Source organism: Bos javanicus, chromosome 23 (genome assembly GCF_032452875.1).
Source record: "Bos javanicus breed banteng chromosome 23, ARS-OSU_banteng_1.0, whole genome shotgun sequence".
NCBI classification, from domain to species: Eukaryota; Metazoa; Chordata; class Mammalia; order Artiodactyla; family Bovidae; genus Bos; species Bos javanicus.
In genome coordinates, this window is record NC_083890.1 from 50,818,764 (window position 1) to 50,835,404 (window position 16,641).

General features: G+C 58.6%; 2 protein-coding genes across 3 annotated transcripts in view; one reads left to right on the top strand and one right to left on the bottom strand.

The window, feature by feature from the left end:
• SLC22A23 (solute carrier family 22 member 23) overlaps positions 1-5,244 on the top strand; it is a 133,070-nt gene extending 127,826 nt beyond the window's left edge. For both annotated transcript variants that reach the window (XM_061398968.1, XM_061398969.1), the window contains one exon: positions 1,740-5,244. In XM_061398968.1, coding sequence (XP_061254952.1) covers positions 1,740-2,097 — 358 coding nt within the window. In that variant the 3' untranslated portion in view covers positions 2,098-5,244. The remainder of the gene's footprint in view (positions 1-1,739) is intronic.
• Positions 5,245-6,172: 928 nt separating this feature from the next.
• On the bottom strand, positions 6,173-10,466 carry PSMG4 (proteasome assembly chaperone 4). Its single transcript, XM_061398972.1, has 3 exons — positions 10,218-10,466; positions 8,967-9,042; positions 6,173-6,351 (listed from the first exon to the last, which is right to left on the bottom strand). Exons 1-3 carry the CDS (start codon positions 10,389-10,391, stop codon positions 6,230-6,232), a joined length of 372 nt encoding a protein of 123 aa, XP_061254956.1. The 5' UTR covers positions 10,392-10,466; the 3' UTR covers positions 6,173-6,229.
• Positions 10,467-16,641: the final 6,175 nt, after the last annotated feature.

Here is a 16,641-nt window from a genome sequence, read left to right on the forward strand (position 1 = left end):
GCTGCGGACCTTCCGGAAGAGGGTCCTTGACTGTCTCTTCCCCACTGCACGTTCTTGCCTCCTCTGTCACAGGCTGACTGACCATGAGGGTGTGGGTTTATTTCTGGGCTTTCTGTTCTCGGTTGGTCTATGGGTCAGTTTCTGTGCCAGCACCATGCTGCTCTGATTACTGTAGCTTTGTAGTGTAGTCTGGAGTCAGGGAGCTTGCTTCCTCCAGCTCTGTTCTTTCTCAAGGTTGTTTTGGCTATTAGAGGTCTTCTGTGTTTCTGTCAGTTTCTAAAATATTTGTTGTAGTTCTGTGGAAAATGTCATGGGTATTCGGATAAGGACTGCACTGAATCTGTAGATTGCCTTGTGTGGTGGTGATTTTAAGAACATTAATTCTCCCAATCCAAAAACAGTGTATATTTCCATTTGTTTTTGTCATCTTCTGTTTCTTTCATCAGCATCATAGCTTTCAGAGTACGAGTCTTTTACCTCCTTAGGTAGGTTGATTCCTAAGTATTTTACTCTCTTTGATGTGATGGCAAATGAGATTGTTTTCTTAATTTCTCTCACTGAGAGTCTCTTGTTAGCATACAGAAATGCAACAGACTTGTTTATTAATTTTTTATCTTGAAGTTTTACCGAATTCACTGATGAGCTCGTCTTCTGGTGGCATCTTTGGGATTTTCTATATATAGTATCATGTCATCTGCAAAGTGACAGTTTTACTTCTTTCCAGTTTGGATTCTTCTCTGACTGCTGTGGCTAGGACTTTTATTCAAAACTACACTGAATAAAAATGGCGAGAGTGCGCAGCTTGTTCTCGTTCCTGACCGCAGAGGAAACGCTTTTAGCTTTTCACCATTGAGTATGTTAGCTGTGGTCTGTGATCATGCTCCTGCTCAGTCACTAAGTCGTGTCCAGCTCTTTGTGACCCCATGGACTGTAGTCCCCCAGGCTCCTCTGTCCATGGGATTTCCCAGGCAAGAATACTGGAGTGGGTTGCCATCTGCTCCTCCAGGGGATCTTCCCTGGAGGGGATCAAACCTGCGTCTCCCGCAGTAGCAGGCAGGTTCTTCCCCACTGCGCTGCCCGGCAGCCTGGGTTTGTCATATGCAGCCTTTATTGTGTTGAGGTGTGTTTCTTCTTGGTGCAGGATGCCCAAGCTGGGGAGCCCGACTTGGGGCTCAGAACTCGCTTCTGTGGGAGACCCTCTGGAACATATTCCCAGCATGTGGGTCAGCGGTCCGGTGGGGGTCGTGAGACTATACTGTGCGTCCAGTCCTCCCACCCGCCTTGTCGTGGCTCCTGCTCTACGTCTTTAGCTGTGGGTCTGTTTGGCAGTTTCTGGCCCTTTTCATCAGTGGTGGTTCCGCAGACAGCTGTGATTCTGGGGGGCCCGTGAGAGGAGGTGAGCGTGGGGTCTTTATGCTCCACTGTCTTGGCAGCTTTCCTCTTGATGTGTTTTTAATGCCTTCATTAATCCGTGGCCACCCTCCTCTCTTCTAAGCGAAGAGCAAGCCTCGGGACAACAGCGTAAGATAGTAACACTTGGCTTCCTGACACCCTATACCAAGTACGGCAAGTGAGGCTGGTTTTCCCCCTTATGCTGGTGTTTATTATAGAGTCACCTTTGAAAGTGAACGGAGAAGCCGCCTGGGCTGACGGGGCGGGCGGGGGGCGGGGGGTGGACGCGGGACGGGACAGGGCAGGGGTGGAGCCCGGCCCGCCCCGCTGACCCGTGCGCCCCGCAGGTGCGGCGGGCTGGGGCTGGTGCTGGCCAGCGCGGGCTTCGGCATGCTGACGGCACCCATCATCGAGCTGCACAACCAGAAGGGCTACTTCCTGCACCACGTCATCTTCGCCTGCTGCACGCTCATCTGCATCATCTGCCTCCTGCTGCTGCCCGAGAGCCGGGGCCAGAGTCTGCCCGAAAGCATCCCGGACGGCGAGCACTACACGCGCCAGCCCCTCCTGCCGCCCCGGCGCGGGGAACAGCCGCTGCTGCCCACCCACGCCGAGCTCAAGGACTACTCGGGGCTGCACGACGCAGCTGCCGCAGGCGACGGGCTGCCCGACGGTGCCACAGCCAACGGCGGGCGGCCCATGTAGCCGGGCACGGCCATGGGAGACGCGCTCCGCCGAGGCTGGGGACCCTAGGGTGGGGGGGAACCCTGCGAAACTCGAGGAGCGTGCGCGTCTGAGGGAGCGGACCTAGCAGACGACCCTTCGGAGACTTTCTTTTCTGCCATGAAATGTTTGTATTTATTTTGGTCATTTTTACAAGAAGCACTTTATTCCCTTCCCTTCACTGATCTCAAAACGGAGCCCCCTCCTCGGGAAGGACACGCGCGCGCCGGGACCGCGCAGCCCGGCTCCCCGGGGGTCCCCCCCGCCCCCGCGCATTCCCACGGCTGCACTTTGCTCAGACTGAGATGTGAATGGTTAGGGTTTTGCTAAAGTCTCTGTGATGGTTTGTAAAGGTCTTTTCTGTAAGGGAAGAGCTTCTGCTCTGTGTTAAGGAAAAGCAGCTCACAATATCATTAAAACCAGCTTCGTCTCTACTTGGAGATCATCCTTTTATACTTGATCCGGAAGCTCTTTCGGGGGAAAAGCATCACCATCTCACCGGAAGTCGTACGTGATGAGTGGTGGCGTCGCCAAGGTCTTCCAGCGCAGGTCTGCCCGCCCCGCTCCCCAGCAGCCAGCGCCTCACCTCCACGAGTCACTGCTATCGCCCTCCTCCCTGTGCAGCTCCGGCAGGAAAAGCACCCCCGCCCCGCCCAGCCCCACCTCCAAGTCAGCGTTTCTGCAGCACGACTTGAATACCCGCTCCTTCCTGAACGAACACCGCACGGAAATCACCAGCCTGGAGGCCCGGGGAGCCTGCGGGGGACCGGCCGTGCCCTCTGCTTCCCCCGGCCAGGAGCGGCCCCGGGCGGGGCCTGACCGCAGCCTCGGAGGGCATCGAGGCCGACCGAGAGAAGCAATAACCCACCGGAGCTCGCCCTGGCCCCATCCCGCTGTGCTAGGGCGCGTCGCGTTCCTCGCCTCGGCCTCCTGCCCGTCCAGATTAGGCCCTCAGCTCCCGTCTGCGGCTGTTTCAGAAGCGGCGCAGGGGAGGCCAAGCAGCTACCCTCGCAGACCAGGCGGGCACTGTCTTGCCGCAGCGCTGGCATCCATCTGGGGGAAGCCTGGGCTCCTCTGGAAGGCCGAGCCCCCAGCTCTGGGGCACATCTTTGCGGTGGGCTGTTCTTCCAGTCCTGGGTCTGCGTGAAGCAGCAAGTCAACTTTCAGCCCCCCGTGGCGCAGCCCCCACAGCCAGGGGAGAGGTGGGCACAAGCCCCACGCTCCTCGCCTGATCCTCCGGCCTGTGTCTTCCCCCCGCCCCCCACTGCGCCCTACAGGCTGGCCGACCCTGGCAGGGGCCAAGGGCTCGGGAGAACTTTGTGGGGAAGCGAGCAAACTCGCAGGCCTGCGTTCCAGCCCCTCCTGGCCCTCCTGTCTCTCGTCACTTCTGTTCTCTGTTTCCACGGGCGGGTCACACTCACCTTCACCTCCAGGCCTGTCTGTCTACTGCGCAGCTCGAGTGCCAAACTGGGAGGTGCCTCAGCCCTTCTCACGTGCTGGGCGCAGGGCCCCCCAGTCCAGGACAGGCCTGCAGTGCGGGGGTCGGGACAGCAAGCAGGGTCCCCGGACCCCACCCGCCAAGTGTCCCAGCACCTGTGACCCCAGGCCCCAAGCCCTGCGTGGCCTCCCGCTGGCGGTGTAGAGCTCTAGGGAACGCGTGAAGCCACAGGGTGTCCCCGAACACCACTCCTAGACTGTCTTAGGTGACCGCAGTAGACGCCGGTCCTATGGGGTCAGCATTGTCCCGTCACGGTCAGGCCTGGCTCCTGGACTGGAGAAGCAGCTGGCTGAGGCTGGGCTTCTGTGGGCATGAGGGTGGCACCACCCAGCAGAGGCCTGTGGCAGCGCAGGCTCGGGCTCCATGAGCGACAACTGAGAAGCAGGGCCAAAGCAGAAAAGCCTCCCGCGGGCCGAGCCCCCGAGACCCCGCCCGCGTGGGCAAGGCAGCAGGGCCCTACCTGCTTGGCCAGGCCCTGGTCACGCATGGACCCCCGGCCCATGTCCTCCGCACTCAGTAGGGAGATGCTGCTCAGGCACCTGAATGCCCACTGCTCGGGAGACCAGCGCCGCCTCCAGCGCCACCCTGCACACCCCCATCCCGACCCCAGGAAGCCGGGACCCCCTTCCAACAAGTCAGGCATACAAGCGACCCTTCTGCTTTCTGTTCTTTTCCAGAAACCAGTAATAACTCACCCAATATCCCGCATTTTAGCACCCAAAACAAAGAGTAAAAGGGTTTAAATGTCTCATTTTCTAAGAGTGTAATAGCTTGCGACTAGGGGGAAGGGGCTGGTGAGCTGGTTTGACCACCGAACAGCAAGAATGAGGCCTTGCAGCGGAAGTACTGCCCCAGGTACCACTTCCTAGAGCCAAACAAGGGGGCCGAGGGGCCACAAGACCATGGGGACCCTGGCCAAGATGCAGCCCCAGGCCGGGGGGACGCAGCACACCGGCCTTGCTGGGGGGCCCTCCCTGCCCTGCAGCCCCGACCCAGAGGCTCCTGGGCGGGACCCATGCGGCCCGTGAGTGGACGGGACCCCTGGAGTGCCTGCTGGCAGCACAGAGCTGCGCCAGCCCTGACCCAGCCTTCCATGCTGCCTGCATGCCGTCACGGCTGTTGTACCCCGGGGGACATGTGTGTAAATGTACAGAAATAAAGACGTTGCCCCATTAACAAACCTCCTCTGGAATGTCTTCCCTACCTCATCAGATGGGATCCCCGGCAGGGCGTTTCACGACCACCGGCTACAAGGAATAAACTGTTGGTTCAGGTCTCCCTGAGTCCCTGCCTCAGCGCCCGTGTGACCCCAGCCCCCGCCCTGCCCCAGGACAGGGGCTCCTGGTCGGCAGGTCCTCGTCCTCTGGGCGGGCGGAGGCGGGGCGGGGTGACCGCCCACCGCATGCTGAGTGCCACCCTCAAACCCCCAAGGAGGGGGCGGCAGGTTTCCGAGCTCGCCCCTCTCGTGTGGACGTCCTGCTGACCTCACCCGGGGCCTGGAGCCTCCCAAAGAGGGAACAATTCTCACACTGTGACTGTCAGGGAAGACTGAGCACCCAGAGCTCTCTTTAATGTAGTGTTTTTTTTTTAACAAGAAAGCAATATTTCTTTAATAAAGTATTTATACCAAACTCTCCTCTCCATAGCCCTGATTTTGTTACCTACTCCGCCCAGAGAGGTGCCCACCGTACCTCCAAGCCGTGACCGGCCGGGGCTCGCAGGTTAGTGGCTTAGCCCAGGACCCGGTCCCTGGAAGGGCCTTTCATCCCGGCTGTCCCAGCTCCGTTGCAGGCAACGGCCCGACACGACACCTGCCACCACGTGAAACGTGCTCCGGGTCCCGAACCACCGCCTCCCGGGACAAAAGGGGCCCACGTGGACCCCAAGCGTCAGAGAGTCCTGTGCCGGCCTTGGCTGTGCTGAGAAGCACATGGGGCGCTCTCCAGCCCCACAAAGCGGGGGCCTCCCGACTCTGGGGAAGAAGCTGTAAAAACTCCCCAGGGACGCGACTGGAAGCCAAGTGAGGAACCACCGACCCAGGAACGCTGGCTTCCGGAGAGCAGCACATGTCCCAGAGAGACAGATGCCACCGCGAGCGGCAGGAGAGCCCGAGGATTAAGACGCAGGCCGGAGGGGACGTGGGCAGGAGGGGCCCAGGCCGTGGAGGAGAGAGCAGACAGGAGGAAAGACGGGCTGGCAGAAGCACGGGGAGGGACTGATGCTGGGATCTGTTCAGCAAAGCAGGTAAACCGGGACCCAGGTCCTAGGGACCCTGGCACCCAGGGTTTGCAGAGCATTTCTGGTGATAACCCAGCCCGGTGAGAAGGTTCCCACCTACCAGGTGAGGGGACAGGGCCCAGCGGAGCGAGACCCTGGGGATGCAGCCGGCAGGACGACCTGACAGTCGTGGCCCGCGCCCTCTCTGGGACCCGGCGGCCCCCCATCCTCACACGTCCTGCGGGAGCCCTCCTCCCGGGACCCTCAGGTGCAGCCCTGGGACTCCACCCTGGCGACAGGAGGGAGGAGACCGGCCCTTTACAGACAGACAGGACACGTGGACCTGCTGCAGCAGCGGATCTGGCCGTTTATTTAAGCATCCCGTGCCCGAGTCTCCGGCTAGAACTTCTCCGGAAAGGCCTGCATTTCCTCCTTGATCCGGCTTTCTACCAGCAACTCGAAGCTGCTGCTGGTGTTTGGAAGGTTATAGCTGACAAAGACTTGCTTGCTGGTCTTCCTGGCTGGAAGAGAGAGACCACAGGGACACGTGTGACCCCACGCCTGCCCACAGTGGAGAAAGGACTGGGAAAGGCAGGCTTTTCGAGAGCAAAGAAAGCTCTGATTCTGACGACATCACAGGCAACTGCTGCAAAACAGACCAGTTGCCAGAGCCGCCCCTCACCCGGAAGAGCAGTTCTGAGCCACGGCACCAGGACCCGGTGAGGTGCACCCCCAGAACCCCCAAGTCTGTTCACAGACCCCGCTGTCTGCGACCCCCTGCGCTACACATAGGGCTGGCTGGTTGGTCTGCTTCTTCAACCACAGATGATGTCCACAGATTTAAAATATTAAGGTCCTCCAGTACCACCCTCTCCCCAACCCCACCACCCTCCTCCCATGACACTCCTACATGAACATACGTGCAGGCGCACACACACGGGTGTGGTTTTCCAGTTTTCAACTGGACGCTGAATACACGTCTGAGCCCCTTTCTACAAAACCACCCAGGGCAGGTGGGAGCGGCTCCAACCGTGAAAACCAAGCTCAGCTGTACCCCCAGGTCCTGAGGACTAAGCAGGCGGTACCAGCCTTCTCACCCGGTCGCACCCCCAGGGGGCAGGGGCAAAGGGCTCCTCCCTGCAGGCCACAGAGACAGGTGAGTCCCACCATCAGAGACAAACAGTGGGCGGAGGGGGAAGCTGGGCCCTTCACATCACAGCGGCTCCACGTTCAGTGGCAGAAAGTTCCTGTCCCCAGGGGCCGCTGACTCCCATCCCTTCACGAGCCAAGACCCAAGCCCACCTGCATCATCCGCCCAGCAGCCCCTCTGCCCTCCAGGGCTGCATGGAGCAAGGGGTCCCTGTCCACGGGAAGCCCCCAGGGCCCCCAGGTCACTCATCTCTCCCACATGAGACAGTCTCGGGACACCGGTCTCTTCAGCACTGTCCAGACGGCCAACAACGGTTAATAACACCTTCCGCTGCGGGGTCCTGACCCCAGCTCCAGAGGACGACGGAGCAGGGCGTCACAGGCCGGCCGGCCGCGACCTCAGCAGGCACGTCACCCGCCCCGGGGGGCGCTGGCATCTCACCACGCGCGCCCGACCCTGCTGGGCGGTGGGCTGGCATCTCACCACGCATGCCTGTCCCTGCTGGGCACTGGCCAACGGCTGCCAGGCTTGTGGATATCAGTAGGTAGGAGCCCCCATCACATCTGACTTAAGTTACAGGGAATGTCTGTATTCAGTTTCAGATCACGCTGTTTGTAAACTGATGTAAACCACGTGAAAGAAAAATGCTAATTTAAAAAAGCCCCAACATTTGCACAAAATGCAAAAAAAAATTAAAAGAGCCCCAGGTTTTGCTCACAGACTGCTTCCAGGCCTCACCCTGAGGACACTGCGAGCCAGCCTCGCTTCACTGAAGAGCCAGCTCATTCGTGTCTCCTCAAACGCGCTCCCGCCGCCTCCTCTCCCGGACTCTGTCCACACTCAGGGACCCCCCAGTCCCAGCTCCACACACCAGCAGGCTCCCGTCCTCCTCCCCCAGGCCTGGCACACGGGGGTCTGCCTGCTGAGGCGGGTGGTGTTACCCGGAAACGCAGGCAAACACACAGTGAAGCAAAAGGGCATCAGGCTTCCAACCTATTTTCACTAAAAACTAGCAACTGGCAAAGGCAGAGAAGGAACGGCAGCACCTGGGAACCCAGATGAAGGCTAAACAGGAAGCCTTCCTATTTCTCCTGTTGGTTTTCTGTTGACTCAAAATTGCTTCCTGTTAAGAGGTCACCAAGATAACTTACTACTCAGGTTCCTATACCTTCAGACTAAAGCACAAGTGTGGTGGATGCTCCTGAGACGCGGCCGCTGGCCCCGTGGTCTCCACCCCGCCTGGTGCGGCCTGTGGGCGCCGTGACAACCCCGCCCCTAGAAAGCTGGCCATGCCCGAGCTCCGTGTGACTATGGGGTGTCCCAGAGCGACCACCACAGACATGCCCACTCCCCAGGAACCAGACTGACAGATCTGTGAACACAACCACAGCGCCTCAAAACCATGGCAGGGGCCCCATTGCCGCACCCCGGCCAGGACACCAGGCTCCGCACGTGGTGGCCGGGACACTCAGGCAGATGGGGGCGAGGCTGCTCTGCCCATCGAGGTCCCCAGGCACCGGGGACCACTGGGCACGGGCATCCTCACCTGGACCAGCGAGGTTATCTGTGGAAGTGTGCTCAGGGTGCAGTGGAGGCTGGAGCCCCCAACCTCACCAGGCCCTCTCCCCTCGAGCTCTGAGCAGCATCACGTGGAATGAAGGGCAGGCCATGGACGCTACCTGGAGCTGCTGCCACTGGGCACCGTGGGCGTCACTCACCCTCGCCTCCCACGAGGACGAAGAGCAAAATCACCTGTCACTCATCAGCTTGGAGGCAACCAAGGGCATCAGAGCCGGTGGGGAGCAGGCCCCTGGAGGTGCTGGTATCACCTCCTGAGACCCATGCGCAAGGCCTGGGCTTCCAGCAGCAACCAGGGGGTTCACCTCCCAGACGGAGACCCTTCCTCCTACGCTGACTCACCTCCCCGCTCCACTGAACAGCGAGGTCCCCACCTGAGCGCTCCGGCAGCTGAGCTGCGGAACCTACCTAAGCGCTGGGCGAGACCGGTGGACATGGTGTCAGACGTGTCCCCGAGGAGGGCGGTGGACAGGGGGATGGAGTCCTGCAAGGAAAAGAGAGAGCGGTACTGGTTCCTCTGCGAGGTCCAGCCCTCCTGGATCACCTGGGCCCCCCTTCCTGCCGCAGGCCAGCCTCCCCCTGCGGTGGGCCTGTGTCGCCCCAGTTCTGCAGCCTCTCCCAGCAGCAGACAGGCCTGACGGTGAAGGGCTGGAGCAGCCCAGAGGGGCAAGTGGGTACAAAGTCAGAGGGCTGGGGACACTGCAGCCGTGATGGGGCCTGGGGTCCATACAGGCTCTGAACTCTTGGGGGTCTGAGCGGAGGGATGACAACGCTGAAGCTGTCAGTGCCAGACTAAGCCACGTGCTGCAAGAGCAATGTCCAGGTCCTAGCGTTCTGACCCCAGCACCTGTGAAGGTGACTTTATTTGTAAACAGGGTCTCTGCAGATGTAGTTAAGATGGAAGCAAGGGGAGGCGGACTCTTCCTCTAACAGGACTGGTGTCTTCGGAAGAAAGGGAGAGACTAAGATGCACAGAGGCGGCCTGGGACACTGGAGCAGGACTGGGGTGACGAGGCTGCCAGACTAGGGGCCCCAAGGTGTGAGCAGCACCGCAAGCCCAGAGACCGGAGGAAGCAGCCCGCTGACACCTCGATTCCGCCCTCTCTGCTGTTCTCAGCCCCCCGGTCTGCGGCCTTGGGTTACAGCAGCTCTGACACACGATGGCAAACAGGACCTCGGAAGGCAAAGGGGACCTCGGAGGGCAGCGACGGCGCGGGGCCCAGGTGACAGGTGAAGGAGGTGAGAAGTGGCTGGATTCTGCGTCCCTGCGTCTCCAGGGACGGCCCTGGAGGAGCGGCCTGGGGTCTGGAGCACCCAGTGGGACACCAGTTACACCTCGATGGGACAGCGGAGGGAAAGGGCGGGAGAGAGATCCGTGCGGGAGACTAAGCAAACGCGGTCAGCGAGGAGCCGGCAGAAAACCAGGGGGACACGCCACCCCCGGCCCAGGGAGGGTGAGAGCGGACAGTAGAGGTCCCACGGGGACCCCGACACTCCACCCAGAGACGTGGGGGGGGGGCGGGAACCAGCCGTGCGGCGGGACAGAGCCCCGCGGTGGGCTGAGCAGCCCGTGTCCGACCCCGGCCCCGCCCCCTCCGGGACCCCAGGGCCCCCCCCCCTTCCTCCATCCCCCCCCTCCCCGCCCCCCGCCGCACTCACGTAGCGCGTGCACATGGCCACGGCGAGGTTGCGCAGGTGCGGCGTGGCCCCCACCCAGAGGAAGAGCGAGTCCGTCAGCCGCATCACGTGGAAGTGGACGAGCTGCTCCCAAAGCCGCGCGCTGAAGTTGTGCAGGGACACGTCCCCGCCCCCGGCAGCCGCCGGCCGCTCCATCAGCCCGGAGCCGGGCCGCGCCAGTCCTCCCGCCGCCACCAGACGCGAGCAGGAAAGCGCCGAAAGGCCGAGTGGGCGGGGCCTTCCGGGAAGGCGGGGCCTGGATGGGAAGTTGAGGGGCGGGCCCGGGAGTGGGCGGGGCGGGCCCGGGAGTGGGCGGGGCGGGCCCGGGAGTGGGCGGGGCGGGCCGGCGTCTCAATTGGGCGCAGTGTAGGCTCGCAGGAGCATCTTTCCGGGTGTAGACGCGTGATCCCCCGCTGTTTAGTAGGTGCCACGAGCGCTCAGCGCAGCCGCCTGTGTCCCGCGAGCTGGGTTACACTTTCTAAAACCCTCCTTCTGCCAGCAGCCCCGTAACTGCAGGAGGCCCATGAAAATGGCAGCGATGTTGGAGGAGCTCTCAGAAGGAGAGCTGCGTGGACTGAGTTAGGGTCGTGGGCTGGCGCGCCTTTAGTCCGAGACCCCAGAGCTGATCCCTGTACAAGCATGGGCCTCGGCTAAACGGTTCAGCCCGAGACTCAGTCTCCCCGTCTGCCTCAGAGAAGGGGACGGGGGCCACTGTCAGCCCTGCTGGAGAGCTTGACTTGAGTCACTCTGGGACCCTCAGAGTTGACACAGGGACCCTGCAGTGTGTTGAGAGAGAGTCTTTGTAGTAAAAAGAACACAGTGCCCATTCTTGTCAGATTCTGTTGGAACTAACTTGGGTTTAAGGACAGAGCTATCAGTTCTGCCTTTTAAATCTCTAATAGGTCTAAATTAAACTGACAGTTAAGAAGGTAAGTTTTGTTAAGAAGTTTGCTCTGTTTGCTAATGATTCAATTTATAATTTTCAGGTCAATATTATAATAGATTAACAGCTTTATTAAATAAACTACAGTAACTGCACTGATCAAAGTATACAAACTGAAGCTGTAACACGTGTAACTCATAAAATCATCACCACAATCAAGAGGATACATGCCCATCACCCCCAGAGGCTTCCCCAAGCCCCGGGAGCCCTTCCTGACCCCCACCCGAGACACTGTGCTGCACTCAGTCACAGAGCAGTTTGCATTTTCTAGAGTTTTATGTAAATGGAACGTACAGTGTGTACAATTTTTTGTCTGCCTTTTCTCTCCTCACAGTTATTTTGAGATTCACGAAGGTTGTTGTGTGAGTCAGTTGCTCCTTCCTTTGTGTTGATGATCAGGGTTCGCTGGCTGGGCATATCGCTATGTAAATAGCCCTCATGCGGTGGTGTCCACTTGGGCAGTTTTCGATTTGGGGATATTGCAGTCAAGCTGCTGCAAACACATGTGAACAAGTAAGTCTCTGTATGAACATGTGCTTTCATTTCTCGCAGTTAAAGACCTGGAGCAGAATGGTTGTACCACGTGTAACTTCTCAAGAACCTGACAGGCTGTTTCCACAGTGACTGTACCACCGTACGTTCCCAGTCTGTTTCATTTAGCCATCCTAAGGAGTATCTCAATGTAATTTTAATTTGCATTTCCTTAATTATAATGAGCTTCAATTTATACTTTACATCATACACAAAGTGAAGTCGGACACGCCTGAGTGACTTCACTTTCACTTTTCACTTTCATGCATTGGAGAAGGAAATGGCAACCCACTCCAGTGTTCTCGCCTGGAGAATCCCAGGGACGGGGCAGCCTGGTGGGTTGCTATCTGTCGGGTCGCACAGAGTCGGACACGACTGAAGCGACTTAGCAGCAGCAGCAGCAAAGTGAAGTCAAAATGGTTCAGAGACATAAATGGGAAACCCAAAAACTGTCAGACTTGCAGAAGACATAGGAGAAAGCCTGTGACCTTTAATCAGACCAAGATTTCACAACAAAATACCAAAAGTGTGATCCGTGAAAAAATAAATCAATAAACTGGACTGCCACAGCAGGTGACGTCACCCCCACGTTAACTCCTAATACCCTCTTAATGCCTTGTCCCCTTAGAAGACAAACGCCATTTTCAAATCAAGAGTTTCTCTCTCTAAAGAATCCTGAAGAGCTGTCTGTGAACCTAAGGCAACTAGCTAACCCCCTGTTCCTTGCCTCCTCCCCAGTCTGGCCCCAGCACAGGTGGGATCGTGCTCCTCTGTGTTCCTCCCACTGGGCTCAGATAACCACCAGGGAAGTCACATGACCCAGCAGGCAGGCTTACAACCTCTAGCCACCCCATCAGCAGCTGCCCCTTACACACTGCCCTGCGGGCCCCCAGGATCGCACCCTCTCATTTGCCTCAAGGACGCTTCTCCTCAAGACCTAACCCCACCAAGCCCAAGTTCAGCAGATGACCCAGCTTCTGCATTTAGAAAGAAAATCGAGCTTGTCAGGCTCAATTTTCCCAAGGCCTTGTCCCTGCACTCAAACCCATACCTTCAGGTAGCCTCATTCTCACCTCCTTCTCCCCCTCATTAAGCAGAGATGCCCCCTCCCTGCGTCCGAGGTTGATTCTTCCCCTATGCTCTGACCCTGTCCTCCTGCATGTCCTCAGGAACCCACCCCATCAACCATGCCAGTTCTGCAAACACTGTGGTGCCCTCTGAGATGTGCTGCCCAGACCCCCTTCAAAAGAGGACTGGCTGTCCCAGCTGCTGGAACTGCCCAGAATGGACAGCCTCCCACTGTGGACTCCTTCAGGGTCTGCACCCCCTCCCCAGGCAGCCCACACCCAGTGACTGACAGAAGCAGCTGCGGAAAGGCCAGGCCATTTCAGCCCAATGTAGAACAACTGCGGGGGCCGTTTTCATTCCAGAGTGATGCTCTGCAGACACTGAGCTCCACAAGGAAGCCCGACCCCACCCCCACCACCTGCCCTGTGCTCCCCTGCCCTCCCTGACTTCCCTGCAGGAGAAACCCCCCGGTCCGGAGGTTCGCCCCGACTCTGCCCGGTGGGGAGCCTCTCCTTGCCTGCCTTTTTACTTTGCACAGAGCAATCATTGGCGCAATGGCCTTTTTCCTGCCCACCTTCTTTCTCAGGAAGCTCCTCGGGGCAGCTCCAGGGCCCCTCACCTTGGGGGAGGTAGCCGGCAGGGCCCTGCGTGTCAGAGGCACAGGGAAGGTGGACTGAGTGAGTGGGGGAGTGAGGGAGCTAGAGGAACAGACGGACTTCCCGGGGCTGCAGGCTCCTGGCCTGGCCCAGCTCTCACTAGTGCTGTGTCCCTGCCCTGGGCCTCTGTTACCTTAGCTGGAAATGAGAAGACTGGCTTAGGTCATCTCCAAGGCGCCTTCCAGGGCTAGTACCCTGTGAAGATCAGATAAGCATGCAGACGGGTAACAGGATCCTTCCACTCCAGGACAGGCAGGAGCCTGTAATTCCACAGGGGGCCGCGGGGTGGCAGGTGGGAAGGAGGCAGGCCCATGCAGAGCCGCCTTGGCTTTGCAGAGCGAAGGGAGGGCCTGGATCCTATCCTCACTCAGGGTCAGTCTTTTCTCTAAACTGTGCAGTGTTAGAAGACTCAGGTGAAAGAGCAGCTCCCGCTTCCCAGGCTGCCTGCGGCCCCCAGATGCAAAGCCAGCAGCAGGAGGCTTTAGGAGAGATCGGCTGCCAGCTGTGAGCTTGAAGAGGGGACGGGTGGTGTTTTGACTCATCCCTCTCCTCTCTCTGCCACCCGTTTGGGTTGTGAGCCTCGGTCTGAATTTCACTAGGAACCAAGAACTACAGGCTTTAGACGATGGATAAGAGAACCGCCCATGGGGAGGACACCTATCAGCTTCCTCTCAGGTTCGTGATGGGCCCCACCTGGAGATGCAGCTGCCCCCAGCCATGTGTGTGGCGTGTTCACACACAGTCAGTGAGTCACAAGAACATCCAGGATGTCAGCAGCACCACCAGAGTCTCTCATGGGATCCCTGGGCCTTTAATCCAACGTCAAACCCAAGCTCTGCCACATGCCCTGGTTGGTCGGGTGGTATCAGGTTAGGAATAGACCAGGTTACACGATGGTAATGTTTTAACCCTGAAACGGCAGTGCTGTGACGGAACCAACTCTTGTCTTTAGCTCATGATGTATTTCTAGCTTGGACAAGGCGGGTAGGAGGTGGGGGAGTGGGGGTACTGGGCTCCAGGTGCTACCTCGGGTCACAGCTGCAGTCTGGGTCCAGCCTTTCAGTGCTCCGACCCAAAAGTGATGCGTCACACCCTCTTATAGCGCATTTGCCCAGATAGTCCCTGTGGCTGGGCATGGAGGGGTTCCAGGATGGGGGGCAGGTGGAGTGTTGGGTGAGCACCACTTTTCTGCCACTGCAGCAGAACGGCACGATTTTCTAAGAGTGACCACAACCAGCGCAGTCCAGATTTTCCAGGGCCCGGGGTCAGGAGGCGTGGCCCAAATGGTTAAACCATTTGAGTCATTTTCTAAACCGAAGAGTATTCGATAATGCACGCCCTGCCCCATATCTGTCCCACCCCCCACCCCAACCTGAAAAACCTCCAACTGAGCCATTACATTCACTTCCATCCCGGGATTAAGTCCACTGCCTCACACACGGGCCCCGTCTCACGTCCAGGGCAGCACCCAGCAGGTCGTATCTCTCTCTCCTGCATCTTTGACCCTCCCCTCCCTACTAGACTACTCCTGTTGGTGTGCAGATGCATCTTCAAACAGATCCCTGTCTCCCCACTGACTCTGAGCGGCCCCACAACACGCCTGCCATTCCTCACCCTTGCCTTCCTGAACCCACTCCATCCAGCTGCCTTCCCGTGCCTGAGCGGGTCCCACCGACGCCACCAAAGACCTCGGCTGTGAGAGCCGTAGCCTGACACAGCCTCTCCCCTGCCGCGGCTGCTGCGGCTTCCAGCATGTCTCCTCCCTGCCGCCCCTTCTCAGGGTCCCCCCAGGTTCTGGGTCATGGTGGTCCCAGTCTCCCCAGCTCCAGGGCCCACTCGCTCCCCAAGCCACTCTCCCTGCCAGGTGACCCCACCCCACAGCCCACACTGACCTCCCCCGAATTTGTGTCCCTGGAGGCAGCCTCCTTCCTGAGCTTCAACCCTATAAGGTCGCTGCCCACCCAGCATTTCCATCGAATGTGCCTAGAAACCTCTCATTTCCCGGGGGTCCCTCAGCAAGCCAGCCCCTCCAGTCTCCCAGTTCAGAACGTGGCCCCTGATTCTTAGGCATTCAGGCCTCTCCCTGCTGGCTCCGCCCATCACCTCCATCTGGACGCAGATACTAACCTAAATACTTCCCCCACCGCACGCCTCCACCCTCATCTCAGCCCCTGGCCGGTACCTATTCTCAGAATAGCAGAGTGAGTCCTGTAAGCAGCTCTCATCTTCCCTCATTTTTAAAATAAGAGGATTCGATTCTCCGACCAAAATTACCTAATGTGAGGAGTCTGTTTTCAGGGAAGACTACTAAAATGCCCATCTTCCTTGGGGCTGTCAAAACTAGTCCTATTTTTTTTTAATTTCCCATCAGTCCTTGTGTGTGTGTCTGTGTGTGTGTCTGTGTGTGTGTGTGTGTGTTAGTTGCTCAGTCGTGCCCAACTCTTTGTGAACAACCCCATGGACAGTAACCCTCCAGGCTCCTCTGTCCATGGGATTCTCCAGGCAAGAATACTGGAATGGGTTGCTATTTCCTTATCCAGGAATCTTCCCAACCCAGGGACTGAACCCAAGTCTCCTGCATTGCAGGTAGATTCTTTGCCATCTGAGCTACCAGGGAAGCCCTCCTCAGTCTTTGAAGTCCCCAAGGCTAGCGTTCCCAGCGCATCCACCTCTCCCCTCCTCAGGCCAGCTCCCCCACTCTCTCTCCACGAATGCAGACAAAACATTTTTGCTGGCTCCAACTGTCCCAGAGCGTTCTTAGCCCTGGCACAAAAGAAAAGCCCTGCCCAGGTTCTGACGTCATCAGGCTCGGGCATGAAAGGAAAACAAGATGACCCTGCTGGTGTGCTCCAGAGGAAGACCAGCCTTCAGGTAGGCAGAAGCAGGCTGAGCCGGCACTGTTACCACAGACAGAACCATCTACCGTGAGATTTTTCTGTAACTGCTTTTAAAATGTTCGTTCAGTTTCTTTACCAATTACACTTCAACACAGCCCCACCCCACCCAGAGGTTAATCTGCTCAGCCTCTGCTGCGGACCAGCCGTCCCCCTCACTTCACCTCCACCCCGGGCCCAACAGGAGCCCCAGTTCCACCCGTGCATGGAGCAGGCCTCGCCTCTGGCTCTGGACGAACCATGCTGCTGCTGCTGCTGCTGCTGCGTCGCTTCATTCATGTCTGACTCTGTGCAACCCCATAGACATAGATGGC

Excerpts from the sequence above, each read along its gene's own strand:
- PSMG4 (XM_061398972.1), bottom strand. The coding sequence starts at position 10,391 with ATGGAGCGGCCGGCGGCTGCCGGGGGCGGGGACGTGTCCCTGCACAAC. Across the intron at positions 9,043-10,217 it reads TGGCCATGTGCACGCGCTAC|GACTCCATCCCCCTGTCCAC; the intron begins GTGAGTGCGGCG and ends TTTTCCTTGCAG. Across the intron at positions 6,352-8,966 it reads CGGTCTCGCCCAGCGCTTAG|CCAGGAAGACCAGCAAGCAA; the intron begins GTAGGTTCCGCA and ends TCTCTCTTCCAG.